General features: G+C 42.5%; 1 protein-coding gene across 3 annotated transcripts; it reads right to left on the bottom strand.

The window, feature by feature from the left end:
* Nucleotides 1-687: 687 nt before the first annotated feature.
* esf1 (ESF1 nucleolar pre-rRNA processing protein) lies at nucleotides 688-15397 on the bottom strand. Of its 3 annotated transcripts, none has more exons than XM_071899895.2 (14): nucleotides 15354-15397; nucleotides 13617-14032; nucleotides 12419-12768; nucleotides 11865-11978; nucleotides 10719-10828; nucleotides 9741-9893; nucleotides 8906-9020; nucleotides 8102-8300; nucleotides 5916-6110; nucleotides 4412-4539; nucleotides 3454-3547; nucleotides 3189-3280; nucleotides 2263-2415; nucleotides 688-1319 (listed from the first exon to the last, which is right to left on the bottom strand). In XM_071899895.2, exons 2-14 carry the CDS (start codon nucleotides 14008-14010, stop codon nucleotides 972-974), a joined length of 2445 nt encoding a protein of 814 aa, XP_071755996.2. In that variant the 5' UTR covers nucleotides 14011-14032; nucleotides 15354-15397; the 3' UTR covers nucleotides 688-971. The 3 variants fall into 3 exon arrangements, with proteins under 3 accessions (XP_071755996.2, XP_071755994.2, XP_071755997.2); XM_071899893.2 differs by having other exon boundaries at nucleotides 3189-3283; nucleotides 3454-3544; XM_071899896.2 differs by having other exon boundaries at nucleotides 3454-3544.
* Between the last annotated feature and the right edge of the window lie 524 nt (nucleotides 15398-15921).

Raw genomic sequence — 15921 nt, 5'->3', positions numbered from 1 at the left:
CAGCAGCCAAAAACCCAAAGTCTTCATTTTATAATGATGTGAAACAGAGGAAAAGCAGCAAATCTGTGAAGCTGGAACCAGCAAATGTTTGGTATTTTTACTTGATAAATGACAAATGATGAATTGATTATCTAATCTATAATTGTCGATCGTTTCAGTACTAGCTGTGTAGAGTAATAACAAAAGATGTAACATTGTACCAACACTTCTACTCGTTTCCAACACATTTCAGTTGCAGGTTGAGCCTTCCAGTTTTGACTGAATTGATGCGTCTCCACAAATTCAAAACAAGTCGAGTTGACTATTTTCTCTTTCTTTCCATTGTTTTATCTCGTTTCCTCCATGCTGCTCAGCCAAGCTGATTAAATTATGACAGGTGAATGGTGTAATGATGTAGCTCCAATTTGAGCGTTCAAATACAAGTCACACGTAGATCTCATACCTCAGGATCTGATTTTTTTTACCTCATATCCATGTGATCCAGATCAGAATTGTAAAAATGCGACTGATTAGAAAACATCAGATCTGAGTCACATGGGAGGGAAAAAAATCAGAACTGGTAAACTTTCAGCTGCAGTGTGAACGAAGCCTTTTTCTGTGCAGTAAATAAAAAATATTTCAACATACTGTCAGGCAGCAGGAAGAGTTTTATACTCAAGATTCACATGATACATAGCTGATGTAGTTCTCCTGCTGATGAGATTTTTCCTGTACAAACAAAGCAGTACATAAAACAAGTACACAGCAATCCAGATAGAAAACAGATCCTGTGATTTCTACAGTCCTCATGAGCAGAAATATAGCTTAATGTTGACTGTCAACCAGCCACAGTCAATATTATTTTAAATCTTGTTGTATTCTAAACATCTATTTTAAGATGAACCAGTCTCTGTGTCCGTTAGAAGAGTTGTATTGTAGTAAAACAGTCTGAAGTTTCTAGAAAAACGTCCTTAGTTCCAGTTCAGTCAAACCTACTTCAGCTTCTGTTTCTTCCGAGCCTGGAACTGCTGTGTTTTGCTCTTGATCGACTTAATGAGCAGAGACAGACCGGGATCCATCGCTTTCTTCGCGGAAGCTTCGGCCGCCGGAGAGTCGGCGTCCCTCTCCCGTTTCTTCTCCCCCGCCGCTTCCTGTGTGGGCGTGTCCCGCCGGGTGGCGAGGGCGTCCTCCAGGCGGCGCTGCTGCTCCTCCCTGCGCCGCTGCTTCTCGGCCTGGATGCTCTGCGTGGCTCTGGTCTTCTTGTAGCCGGGGTGGGACGGGTCCAGGTTGAACAGGTGGGAGGTGAACATGGCCTGGAAACGAGGGTCTGCAACGTCCACCTGGACACACGGGGGGGGGAACGGGTTTGTTCAACATGATGTAAATGTGAACACATACTCTGAAAGGGACAGTAAGTGACCTATGACCTTTATCAGCCTCTATCAGAAACTAGTAGGAACTGCAACATCGGTAGAAACTATCAATCAAACTTTATTTATATAGCACCTTTTGTTCAAGACTGCAATACAAAGTGCTTAGCAAGATAAGATCAATACAGAGATGCAACACTATAATGAAGATTGGAATAATATATTAATAGTCATAATAATAGTAATGATAAAAATATTAATAGTAAAAAAACATATAATTCAACTCTCAAACTCAGTAGCTGACCAAGTAACTAAGTCACTGGTATTGATTGGTATTGATCAACAACCTGTCAGCCCCCTGCAGATATAATGAGGTTATTTTGTGCTATGGGACAGTGAAAATCTTACTTATTGCCCCTTTAAAAAACAATAACACAAAATCAAAACAGCAGCCAGAAGTGAGGCGCTTCTCTCCTAAAACTGTTTCTTTCCTTGTTTATTAATGTTGTGTTTCAGGCTGGTTTCCACTCCAAACCATGTGATGTAATGAATATATGAAACAAGTTGAAAAATACATTCTGCTTTGTTCCTGTGAAGTGACCCATGTGTAAAATTCCCTGATCTTCCCTGACTTCTCCCTGTCTGGAATACAATCTCTCAAAAATCCATGATATTCCAGAAATTCCAGGACCAGTGGGAACCTTAAACTAAAAAACAATGAATTCTGGTACTTTAAAGGATTGTTTCTGTTCTTTGTTTGACAAAATTATATAACTTTTCACCAGGTCGATCCTCTATTTTGTTTTTCCAGGTAACTTCAGGTAATGATTTTTTTTCTATAACATTTTGGAATACTGATGGAAGGGTCCAGGACCAAAGCCTAAAACAAATGAAAAGTGATTTTCATGCGGACCTGGAAGCTGTCGTCCTCCAGCGGCTCGTCGCTCTTCTTCTGCAGCTTCTTCTTCTTCTGCTTGCTCAGGTTCTGCTGCTCCACGATCTTGTCGTAGTTGAAGTGTTTGTGTCCGGCGTCGTCCTCGTCCTCCATCAGCAGAGCCATCTCCGCCTGCGCACACACACACACACACACACACACACACACACTGAGTCCAGCAGCAGAAGACGCTTCAGTGTCCAAACCACCGGCATTACCAAGTAGGTGAAGGGTCAAAGGTCACAGCAGCCTGACACTAGACGAACAAATCATCTCTGTGGGGTGAAACCCTCGTAACTCAATTTCTTTTACTTATGGAGATGATTTTCATGTTTTGACCTAAGTCAAAGGATCACATGGTGGAAGCAGTGGTTCTCAAATTGCAGGTCGGGACCCCCCAGTAGGTCACAAGATAATTTCGAGGGGGTCGTGAGATGAAAAAAACACATTTCTACTCTACAAATTTGTTACTGTGTCTAATTTTTCTTTATAATTTTTGCTTTTTCCTTGTGAAATGCTGAACAGTTTTCAGCCTCTCAGCCTCCTCTGATAGTGAATCAAAAGAAACAACCTGAAAAGGGAAAATCATTCTTTGGTTGATCTGTTCACTGTTCTGTAGCAGCCAAAAAGTTTCAGAACCGCTGGTCTATAGGACGAGACAATTCTGCAACCCTTGTGCTGATGAAATCCTGTCAAAACCAATTAGATAAACTCAAAAAAGGTCCTGAAAATATAAAATTTTGCAGACAGAACTGGTGATGCAATCCGTTTTCAAACTCGGTCAGGATTTTAAAAGTCCTCTAGAGCGTCTCCAGCCTCAGATGAAACAGACCTGAAGGCTTCAGTCTCTGAATGAATAAATCAAACCAGTGAGCTCAGCTGAACTGGTTTCAGTGAACTCCGACCTGTCGTCTCTGCAGCTCCTCTTCCTCCTCAGGCGTTCTCTCCTCTTCCTCCTGCTTCTTGTTTTTCTTCCCCTTCGTTTTCTTCTTCAGTTCTGCTGACGGGAGCAGAGACACACGGACAAATATTATTTGTTAGAAGAGACGATAAAACAAAATGACGGCATGAGTCAGCATCCAAAATCAAGAACAGACTGGCGGTACTGACTGACTGACTGACTGACTGACTGACTGACTGATAGATTGATTGATTGACAGTATTGATCACCTGTAGCACCGAGCTCTTCAGTGAAGAACGGGTCGCTGAGGTCGACGTCTGGAGGAAGTTCATCATCACTCAGGTCCGACTCTGCTGCTCCCTGCTGAGAGAAACACCCTGAATCAGTGTGTGAAGAGGAGAGGACCTGTGTGTGTGTGTGTGTGTGTGTGTGTGTGTGTGACACAGACTGCCAGCTCGCTCCCCTCCTGCACAGTGTTGGGTGTTCACCTGTCAGTCACATAAAATTCTAGTAGTGTGACAAGTTGATCATTTCAGCTTCAGTTAGCGCTGCACGATTACAGCTAACATGATAATCACAATTGTTGTGCAAGATATTGTGATCAATATTATTAATTACAGTTAGAAGAGTGTGGAAACAACATTATTTCATTGCACTTTTTGCATCTTAAATCAGCATCTTGACCACTTTAAACCACAACTGTTGCAAGTGAAATTAAATTGTAAAATACGTTTACACATGATTAAGTTTGTATCCCTAATTTCAGTAATGACTTTGCAATTACCCATAAAAAAAAATCTGTTATTACTTTTATCGCACCCTCTCAATACCAGACTCTAAATATCAGGCTATGTTTAGTTGAATTATCCAAAAACTAAATCCTATCAGCATCCTGCAATTAGTTTCTCAGTTAGTGATCTTCCTCACACTGAGCTGTTTAGATGAGTATTGGTAAAACAGTTTCTTTCTCTGGTGGAAGTTTTCCCTCTACTTTGGTTTTCTCCAGTTAAAGGACGACAGGAACATCGGACATCGACTCTGTTTGGTTTCCTGATCGTTCAGGAGAGCAAACTGACTGATCTGATGTTAGAAGAAGAAGAGAGGAGGAAGAACGACTGGAGGAACTGATCACTGCTGCAGGGAGGAATATGTAAAATAACAATATTACCTGTGAAATGAGTAATGAGTAACATCAATCTGTTTCTGCACGCAGCAAGCTCCAGTCACCTGTTTCTTTTTGACTTTCTTCTGCTTCTTCTTCTCTTTCTTCTTGTCCAGGAACTCCTCCCAGGGCGTCAGCTGCTCCTTCCCCTCCAGCTTCTTCTTCACCAGCTGCTCCGTCGTTTCCTTCAGACCTGCAGCCGTCAAAATACAAGTCAGACTGGGAGCTACTGGTCAGACTGGGAGTTACTGGTCAGACTGGGAGCTACTGGTCAGACTGGGAGCTACTGGTCAAACTGGGAGCTACAGGTCAAACTGGGAGCTACAGGTCAGACTGGGAGCTACAGGTCAGACTGGGAGATATAGGTCAGACTGGAAGCTACAGGTCAGAGTGGAAGCTACAGGTCAGAGTGGAAGCTACAGGTCAGACTGGGAGCTACTGGTCAGACTGGGAGCTACAGGTCAGACTGGGAGCTACAGGTCAGACTGGGAGATATAGGTCAGACTGGAAGCTACAGGTCAGAGTGGAAGCTACAGGTCAGAGTGGAAGCTACAGGTCAGACTGGGAGCTACTGGTCAGACTGGGAGCTACAGGTCAGACTGGGAGCTACAGGTCAGACTGGGAGATATAGGTCAGACTGGAAGCTACAGGTCAGAGTGGAAACTACTGGTCAGACTGGAAGCTACAGGTCAGACTGGAAGCTACAGGTCAGACTGGAAGCTACAGGTCAGAGTGGAAGCTACAGGTCAGAGTGGAAGCTACAGGTCAGAGTGGAAGCTACAGGTCAGAGTGGAAACTACAGGTCAGAGTGGAAGCTACAGGTCAGAGTGGAAACTACTGGTCAGACTGGAAGCTACAGGTCAGAGTGGAAGCTACAGGTCAGAGTGGAAACTACAGGTCAGAGTGGAAGCTACAGGTCAGAGTGGAAACTACTGGTCAGACTGGAAGCTACAGGTCAGAGTGGAAACTACTGGTCAGACTGGAAGCTACAGGTCAGAGTGGAAACTACTGGTCAGACTGGAAGCTACAGGTCAGAGTGGAAGCTACAGGTCAGAGTGGAAACTACTGGTCAGAGTGGAAGCTACAGGTCAGACTGGTCAGACTGGGAGCTACAGGTCAGACTGGTCAGACTGGGAGCTACAGGTCAGACTGGGAGCTACAGGTCAGACTAGTCAGACTGGGAGCTACAGGTCAGACTGGGAGCTACAGGTCAGACTGGGAGCTACAGGTCAGACTGGTCAGACTGGGAGCTACAGGTCAGACTGGGAGCTGCAGGTCAGACTGGGAGCTACAGGTCAGACTGGTCAGACTGGGAGCTACAGGTCAGACTGGGAGCTACAGGTCAGACTGGGAGCTACAGGTCAGACTGGGAGCTAGCAGAGACTTGTGTAGGAGGAAAGAAGTTCTATCAATGTTGATACAATTCCTACTATTCGCCGATAAAGGTCAGTAAAGGTAATAGATTACTTAATATCCCTCTAATGATCCCCATGGGCAGACTGAACCATATATAGACAACAAATGAAAACATTACTGATCCTCTCCTCCAGTCGGTCCCCGGCCTCCTACCTGGCACCCAGGTGATCTCCATCTCCATGTCCTTGTCCTGCTGCAGCTTCTTGTCTTTGTCCTGGATGCTCTTCATGATCTCTCTGTACTTGGCAATCTGCTCAGCGCTTTTCTTCTCCTTCTTCTTCTTCTTCTTCTTCTCCCCCTCTTTGGGTTTATCCTCCACCTTCACAGCAGGCTCTTCTGTCTGTTCAGCTACGACACCAACAGGTTATATTACAAATTCATTACATTATAAGAAGTTCAATTCGTAGAATCAGAATTCATATTCTCTTTGCATAGTGTTGTAGTGATAAAACAGGTGGGCAAATTATGACTGTGATCATCATAAGGGAAACAACCACCAATAGAAAAAAATATCAATTACATATTCAAAAAAAGCATTTTTCTTAAAAGACTTGTCCTCATAGCTTACCACAGTTTGATACTACTTACGATAATCTATACTATGAATTTACATCAGAATGATTTATATTAGCTAAAAGTATAGCTGGGCAATAAGGTTGAAATTGCAGTTTCTTGCTTCCCCTTAAGGTGTCCTGAAACACTAATTCATTGGTGGAGGCTTGCTATGCCTAGGCCTCACTTAAAATGACCCCGTATTAGTCTCACTCGTCCCTCAGGCCCTTGGTTTGGTACGGGCGGGAGTCCCTTCCCTTCAGGTCACTAACCCAACCTTAGCTCCCGTAGGTCTAGAAGCCGGAAAGGGATATTCCCTGAGTTCCCCCAAGAGAGAAGGTTAGTAGTTTTTCTTTTTACTAGATTTATGACCTAACTCTGTATCTAGCCTTTGTTTTAGCCAACCAAGTTTAAACAGGTCACCCTGACGAGAGCTAAATATTACCCCCTTAGTAGTGTCAGCAGGCTTACTTTCCTTGGTCCCCGGCGCAGAGAAAAGAACAAGTAGTCCTGGCTTTGTCTTTCCGAGTTGTTTGGAAAGAAAAAAGAAGGGAAAGGAGGCAGACAGAGGCAGCTTGTCGAAATCACATGCCGACAGCAGGGTCATTGATGGGTCATGAAATGTATGTACCCTTATTAAGCTGTGCCCTGTATGGCCTGTCACATATATGTAACCATATTAAGTCATGCACTGTGCTTTGCTTGCTGTAACTGAGAATTGATTTATGATGAACCGCCTATAATTAAGATCGTATGGCAGAAGATAACAAGGCTTGCTATATTCAAGAACAAATGACAGAGAAAATAATGAGACTAGCTTAAGAAATCGAGGACCGCCTATGACTGAGGCAGACATATGTTAAAATCTGATTAGAGGGGAAACACCCCACAGAAGCTTCCTATATATATCCAGCATTGTCACTTCTACTTCCTCTTTTGCTAGACAGCTAAACCTTCTGAAAGGGACTGCTGACAGAGAGACAATTGAAAGGTACCGTTTACCGTACCTACTCTCTTTTAAGGGAGAATGTCACTCTAAGACTTAACCCGAAACTGGAAAATTTTTAGTTTTTCAAAAACGGGAGAGTGTGCAATTTTTGTAGTGTATTTGCTTTAATAAAAACTCGGAAAGACAAAGCCAGGACTTCTTCTTTTCTCTGCGCCGGGGACCAAGGAAAGTAAGCCTGCTGACACTACTAAGGGGGTAATATTTAGCTCTCGTCAGGGTGACCTGTTTAAACTTGGTTGGCTAAAACAAAGGCTAGATACAGAGTTAGGTCATAAATCTAGTTAAAAGAAAAACTACTAACCTTCTCTCTTGGGGGAACTCAGGGAATATCCCTTTCCGGCTTCTAGACCTACAGGAGCTAAGGTTGGGTTAGTGACCTGAAGGGAAGGGACTCCCGCCCATACCAAACCAAGGGCCTGAGGGACGAGTGAGACTAATACGGGGTCATTTTAAGTGAGGCCTAGGCATAGCAAGCCTCCACCAATGAATTAGTGTTTCAGGACACCTTAAGGGGAAGCAAGAAACTGCAATGTCAATACATATGACGATATGGTTCATGTATGTAAAATTACATGTTAAATAATCAAATTATGTAACATTCGGTTCAATTCCATTGAACAAAAGAAAATTCAGTTTTGTTTGACATCACACCTAACATTACAAAACTGAAAACTCAAACTCAAACTGCATCAACAGGAAATTCAAGCTCCGCCCACACTGTTTGATTGACAGGTGATCTGTGGGAAGTGCAGATGGGTGTTAACAGTTCCACCCTTACCCTCTGCTGTCTGGTCTTCTTTGTTCTCCTGCTTTCCAAACTCAAACCCTCCGTATTCTCCCTCCTCTTCCTCCTCCTCTTCTTCGCTGGAGGAGGCCAGGTAAGCGTTGAAGTCCATGTTCAGCAGCTCGTCCTTGTTGAACTTCCTGTTCAGGGCCGTCACGCGGTCGTGGTCCGTCTCGTCCCACGTCAGCTCCACCTAATCGGTTCAACAGGAACACATCACTCTCATGTTGTTTGTCTTAACTGCTTCATCTCTTCTCTTTTTTGTCTTACTTTAAGGGAAGACACTACGTTTTTGGGAGATTGTCCTGTTGGTAAACTCAGCTGTTAACTGATGAGAACAAAGACACCAAAATCATCCATGGGTTCCCAGTAGATCATTTGCTCCGGTGCTCCATGCTAACACTTTAGCGTACACTATGTTGAGTGATAGTAGCTCCATGCTAACACTTTAGCACCGTGTATGCTAAACATGAGCAACTTGATCACACTTGAAACAAGACAAATGCGTTGAAGGTGTTTACATGTTCTGATCGGTATATTGATGGCAGTAAAATGTGAATACTCCACATATGTTACTGCGATAACGCTCAGCTCCGACTAAGAGCATAATGGCGCTAATGTAATCAGAGTACAGCGTTTACATGAGTTCTGCCTTGCTCATCTCACTGTCTTAAACGCATAATTACAATCACACTTTTTGTGTGTATGTAACCGTGTTCACTGCAGCAGTTTGCAGTCTTCTTATGTCACATACAGTATATTCACTCCATCCTACACTGTGCAGTACTGTGACTTTACCTTTGAGGTGGTGCTGGCTGATGAGGTGAACAGTTTGGGGGTGTAGACCGACAGGTCCACGTCCGTCGCCACGTCTTTGGGCTCGTCCTCAAACCTAACGCCGTCAGGAATGAACCTGTGGCATGGAGGGAGGGTTTTTAACAGAGATTTCAAAAGGAAAAAGATGGACACACTCTTCTCTCACCATGCGTTCACACTGTGAGCAACAGATCTATTCACTCTGTCTGGACTCATCAGCTGATGTAAATGTATGGTACATGTTGTAGTGGTTTGCTATAATTTATATTGTGGTTTATGTGTTTTTAATGTTACTGTGTGTTTTTACAGTTAGCCTTATCTGTAAACCAACTTTCTGAATACCATTTTTAAGGTCCCACACTTTTCCATACCGAATTGTGTGACTGGATTTGAAGGTTTTGGTCGGTGATCAATATAATCTATTTCCTAATAATGGCTGGGAAATATGTCTAAACCGGGCCACATCACTACATACAACATCTTAATTTGAACCACTCCATTTTTCTTCACAACATGTGAAATGGCAGTGGGTGTTGAAACAGAAAATGTGTGCATATGTGCATCAAAACTGAACGTGTTTTCATACTGTTCCAAGTTTTTTTGTGTACTTCTCAAACTTTTCAAGACTTATAAATGATCAAATTAATTTTCCTTACTTTTCCAGACTTGCATAAGAACCCTGTGAATTTAATGCAGCACCTCTACTCTTGTTGTCTGAGCATAAACCTTTGCCTTCATCGTTATTTTTCATTATGAACCATTATAGTTTGGTAAATCTAAACTGTGTCCAGGCGGGTTCAGGTGTTTCTCCTCTCACCGCAGGTCCAGGATGGAGCAGCTGCTCTCGTACTCGAAGCCGTCACACTCCTGGTAGATCTTGGCGGCGGTGTCCGGCGAGTCGCACTCCACCACGGCGTAGAAATACTTCAGACGCTTGAACTGGTAGTCACGCATCTTCTCCCTGTAAACCCTGGGAGGGGCAGAGACACCGGACACCAGACTGATGATCCAAACACAGAACAGTCCCCTCCCTGTCCGACAGGATTCAGATCGCTGCTGATGTGTGAAAACTGTGAATCACCTGTCTTTCAAGGTCTTTGGTTTGTATTAGACAGGTTGTTATTGTTCTTTAGTATCAGCTAATGTTGGCCATTTCATCATATTCAAATTCATTCAGCTTTTTTTTTTATTCGATACATTATAATTCACAAAAAAGACTTGGATGGAAACACAGGTTACGAGACAAGTGGCTTCCAGGACACTCAGAAACCAAAACACATTCAGTCATTTAAAAACTGGACGGGTGTCAACTACAGCCGGGCAATAATTCAATATTATGGTTTATCATCACTCAGTGGAATCATATGGTGATGATATGATGAGTTTGGGATATCATGACGCACAATTCTGCTGTCTGAACTGATGATAACAAGCACATTTTATTTAAAAATCTGACTCTGACAAAATGAGTTATGAAACATTTTAGGAATATTATTTGAAAATGTCAGTTTTGTTTGACATCACACCTAATGGACATCAATTGTATTATTTAACGTGATTTTGCGTACATAAGCCATGTCGTGATGTATATCAATATTGAAAAAAGTCTTATCATGATGTTGATTTCAAAACGCCACACACATCACCCAGCTCCAGCGTCAACCTGAAAATAATTCTGAGTTCCTGAAAAGCTGACAATTTTGGAGATACAAAGGTTTTGACAGTGTGTGTGTGTGTGTGTGTTTTAAGTGTGTGCGTGTGTGTGTGTGTGTGTGTGTGTGTGTGTGTGTGTTACCTCTCCTCCTCGTTGTCCTCCTCTGGGTCCTCTGGCAGGGCCTTGAGCTCCAGCGGGCCCTGGGTCACCTCCACCTGCATCCTCTCCTTCCCAAACTCTGACGGGTAAATCTGGACCACAACACCCAGCATGCACTGCTGTCAACAACAACTACTATGCACTGCTGTCAACAACTACAACAGCCAACTGTCTGCAGTCTGTCCTGCTCTTCTCTCTCTCTGTTCCCTCTCCACTAAACACGCTGTGTTGCGTCAGCGTGGCATCAATGTGCCATTCAGCGCGCTTTTATTTTGAAAGGGTCTGGACCAGATTTATCAATAGGCAGTATTGTATAATTTTTAGTGCAATTTCTTTATTTTCTTATTTTTTTAATTACCTATTTTATTAGAATATGAACTAATTTTTGTATTTATGATTTTATCGTGGGTTCTAAATAATTCTTGTTTGTTCTTTTCATGTTTGTACTTATTTGGTACTGCTTGTCCTACTAAAACTTGAATAAAAACTTGACTGACAAAAAAACAATAAAAAATATGCAGATGTATAAATTTGTTTTTTGTTTTGTTTTGTTTTTTTTGCTATGTTCACAAATGTAAATGAACTGAATTTGACCCAGGGGATCAATAAAGTGCAACCTTAAAGAAAAGCTGAGCTGGAAAACTACAATACAGCCACAACCTCCTGCCACAGTGGTTCTCAACGTGGGGTCCGGGGACCACCAGGGGTCCTTGAGGGGGTTCCAGGGGGTCCCCAGTAAATTGATGAATTATTAAACTTCATCCTTATTTCATTTACAAGAAGTTAACACAATTAGAGAATGTAGAAGAATGACTGTTTTGATCATAGTTTCTCTGTTATCTCTCTACATACAATACAGAGAGTCATGGAGTTCTGGACAAAATCATATCTGACAATAAAAATATTCTCAGATTTGGGTCCCAGAGACAAAATCTCATCAAATGGGGGTCTGTGGCTCTAATGTGGACTACATTAGGGGTCCATGATATGAAAAAGGTTGAGAATCACTGCTCTGCCAGACAGTCGAACAGCAGCTTACAGTTATTGAATCTGCTTTTTGGAGGAAATTTGCCACTTGAGCACAGTGTTCAGCCTGGTGGAGACAGAGGGAGCAGTGAGGAGCGTTACCTTGACACCCAGCACCACTCCTCCTTTAGGTTTGAAGGAGTTGAATAAAGCCAGCAGGTCTCTGGCCTTCATCCGGTCCCAGTCCATGTTGCAGACCGCCAGCCTGGAAGAAACCTGACAGAGAAACAACAAATCTGACTGATTCAGACATCATGTTAACAGACAGGATCACAGCACTTTGCACTTCTCCTCTTTTAAATCCCTCTTCTTTTATTGATTTTATGGGTTGAATTATTTGCCTTTATACTCTATTGTTTCTTTTATACACATTTTATTGTTGTTTATTATTGTCTACTATTGCTTCTCCTTTTCCTTAATATCTGCTTTCTGTCAGGTACTTTTTATTTTTATTTTATTTTTGTGAAGCACTTTGTAACCATGTTTAAATAAGTGCTCTAGAAATAAATAAATGAAATTAATTTAATCTCGTCTTTGGGGCTTATGGGAAATGTAGTCTTAATGTGGAGAAACACTAGAACTAACAATACTACTGGTGTGAGATAGAGGAGACCAATCGGTTTACAGTAATGATGATGTAATGCGAGCCTCCTCACCTCGTCGTTGCGCGGCGCGTCCTTGCACAGCTCCCCCCAGTCGTGTTCGATCTCCTCCTCCTCGCGCCGCAGGATGGCGTCCACCTCTTCTTCGTCGTCTTCGTCGGAGCTGGTCTCCACGTTGCCCTTCCCCCGGGCCAGGTCCGGCTCGCTGTCGCTGTCCTCCTCCTCCGACGAGTCCAAACCAGACTCCTCCTCCTCCGAGCCGCTCTCCGCCTCATCATCATCGTCTTCATCATCATCCTCCTCCTCCTCGCTGTCATCTGTAACGCCGTCTCCCAGATCCACGTCGGCCTCATCTACGGTTTGCTGCTGCTCCTCATCGTCTTCATCATCTTCATCATCTTCACCTGGGAAACATATATTCCAGTCAGGTCATTACACTCACAGCCGTCTACAATGTAGAAAATGGCCACCAGCAACCAGCTAACTGCTGATAAACTGGTTGTAGCTGCTAAGTTTGGCTCTCCTCTCAGAAGTGTTAACATGTGTTCACTCATCTCAGCTGTCATCAGCCATCAACAGCCAATCAGATTTCAGAGGTTCCTTGTTTCCCTACTGATGTGATTTAGTTTAATGAACAAGAGTTCTGCCTGACAACAGCAAAATGGAGGAGAAGTTGATTCCAGCTGAGCGATAATTCAATATACTTGTTCATTGTCTTTAAGTGGAATCATGTGGTGATGATGTGATTTTGTGATATCGTGACGCACAATTCTGCTGCCTGAACTGATGACAACAAACATTATTTTAAAAATGAGGTATGAAACATTTTAAGGAATATTATTTGAAAATGTCAGTTTTGTTTGACATCACACCTAACATTACCATTCAGTTCAATGGGATGAACACTAACTTGATTATTCAACATGTTTGATTTTGCATACATGAGCTGCATCGGGATATATATATCGATATTGAAAAAAATCCTTATGATTATCGTGATATTCATGAAAGCCTCCCAGTTCTCTACAACTTCTATTTGAAAGACAACATTTTATTGAGTTTTTCTGTTTATTTTCAATGAATGCTGCCTAATTAGCGCTCGTTAGCCAGCTATTTTAACTCGATAAAACTACGTAACGTTATGAAAGGCGATACCAGAGCAGCATAAACACATGATTCTCCTGTTCAAAGCTTTGTAGATGCAGATCGCTACACAGACCCTCTGGCCCGGCCCACAACCAGCTCTACTCACCCTCTTCAATCACTCTGACTCCTCGTACCGGCGGCTCTCCTTTCACTTTACCATCTCTGCTCTGCACCGCTTTGACCGCTCCCACCGACTGCTCTTTGATCTTCTTCTTCTTCTTCTTCTCCTTCTTGCTCTTCACATCCTCTTCGTCCTCCTCCTCCTTCTCGGAGTCGGACAGTTTGTAGAAGCGCTTCAGGTCCTCTGTGGAGGTGTGGTTGATGGGACGGCCTCGTTTGTCCACGGTGTATTTCACCTTGAAGCGTTTGTCGTGAAACATCGACTGGAAGCGCTTGTCGATCTTGATTTTGCTTTCCTTCTCGGGCATTTCCCAGAAGCGCGGGTCCTTCTGCACCCGCAGGAAGCGCTCATCGCCGCCTTGGCTCTTTTTGGATGACATGGCGGCTGATTCAGAGTGTCACCTGGGAAGAAAGCAGGACAACTAGTCAGTGACAATTGGCAGTCAATAAGGCTGCAAGTAACGATTATTTTCATTATCAATTTATCGATTATTTTTTTCGATTAATCATTTACTTTATGAAATGTCATAAATAATGGTAAATGCCCATCACAAGTTACCAGAGCCCAAAGTGATTCTTAAAGTCTTCCTCAGTTTGACCAGCAGACAAAAAACACAAAGTATTCAGATATGAAACAGAGAAAAGCAGCAAAGCTTAGCATTTGTGAAGCTGCAACCAGAAAATGTTTGGTATTTTTACTTGACAAAACGATTAATCGATTATTTATTATTTATAATCGATCAATCTTCTGCTGACCAACTAACCGACTAATCGTTTCAGGACTAGAAGACTCAGAAGATTCAGCATCTTTCTGTCCTGCATGTCCTGTGCATGGCGGCCTTTATTCCATGTATTAGTGTGGATTTAAATGTATTTGCACAAACGCATCTAAAGGCTGCTGCTTCTGAATTACATGGAACTCAACGATGACAGTCAAATCCAGGACTGCAGTACTCAAGTCCGGACACCAGAAAAACTTTTTAACGTCTCGGACTTTACTCAATCTTGTGCCTACTCAACTTTTTCCTGCCTTTCTAAAATAAAAGGGATCATTTTATTGCCGTTTGGTTTCATTTCTCCCCAGCACCTCAAACTTATCTGCACTGATCAGCTGGATGATGAAGGGTTTAGTCCAGAGCTGCCGCAGGTAGATCTACATCTCTGTTCATCCTTAACAAACTCCTTAAGCATTATGTTTACATTTGGAAAGACATGCACACTATTTATTGACTATTTTGTCTTGAATTGGACTCAATTTTTGCTCTGGTCTCGGTCTTCATCTCGACCCCTCTGCACCTGGTCTTGTCACTGACTTGGACTCGTTTAAGGTGGTCTTAGCTAACTGTTACAGCCCTCATCAGACCGGCTGCTAGAATCAGTGAGAGTGAGTGACAAGAGCATCAACCCTGCAGCTGGGAAACCAACATGAGCCCGGGAAACTGAACTGTTGTTTTAATTCTGCTCTATCACGCTAATACACAAAACCACCATGTCTGTCTGTAACGTTTCTATCCCAGATACCATCAGCAGTAGAGCTATCAGTTAGCTAAGCACCGAGTTAACATGTAAACAACACTTCCGTACAGTCTGTCAGAGTCACGGCTGAAACACACAGCACAGCAACCGACACTGAGCATGCGCTTTCAGAAATAGGCACTATAATACGCTTATGATACAGTAAAATAATACTAAATAACATAATAATACACAAATCAAACTGTACCAATATCTCCAGTCCTCTTCTCTACACGTGTTTTCCCAGCATGCAACGCTCCCGTGACCTTTTTTTCCCCGCCCCTTTTCTGCTAAGGCAAACGAAGTGGGACAAATCAGACAAACAGGAGAAAAGTCAAACAGGTAATTATTTCCCCGTAACGTAATCTTAAAAACATTTCTTTTATACTTGTAGAACCATTGTTGATGCTCCTATAAGGATGACAATGGTTTTGCTGTTAGTTTTTTAAACTGTAACACAAGCTAGGAGACTTTAATTTATCTACTTTTTGTCAGTTTAGTAGGAAATGTTCTATTCAAGACTGTATGTTTATAGCTTAATTAAGAACACATTTTCACTAGTCTGTAAGAACAGTGAATGACAATACAATGTTACACTTTTCCCAAAAGAAAGTTGTGAACTTGATAAATTTTGTATTGAGTTACAGTTCCCTGTGCTACTTTTTGTGTGTAGTCTAGCTATACTGGAGCGTTTGTACTTTTCTTCTATTATTAAAACAGCAATACTAATATTACATTTTCTTTTATATAGGTTTACTTTATTGTCGCTATTTTAA

Source organism: Centroberyx gerrardi, chromosome 3, assembly GCF_048128805.1.
Source record: "Centroberyx gerrardi isolate f3 chromosome 3, fCenGer3.hap1.cur.20231027, whole genome shotgun sequence".
In the NCBI taxonomy this organism is placed as follows: domain Eukaryota; kingdom Metazoa; phylum Chordata; class Actinopteri; order Beryciformes; family Berycidae; genus Centroberyx; species Centroberyx gerrardi.
The sequence above is the reverse complement of the archived record's forward strand: the minus strand, read 5'-3'. Positions and strand labels throughout refer to the sequence as shown.

Excerpts from the sequence above, each read along its gene's own strand:
- esf1 (XM_071899895.2), bottom strand. The coding sequence starts at position 14,010 with ATGTCATCCAAAAAGAGCCAAGGCGGCGATGAGCGCTTCCTGCGGGTG. Across the intron at positions 4,540-5,915 it reads GGAGATCACCTGGGTGCCAG|GTCTGAAGGAAACGACGGAG; the intron begins GTAGGAGGCCGG and ends TGACGGCTGCAG. Across the intron at positions 3,548-4,411 it reads AGAAAGTCAAAAAGAAACAG|CAGGGAGCAGCAGAGTCGGA; the intron begins GTGACTGGAGCT and ends TGTTTCTCTCAG.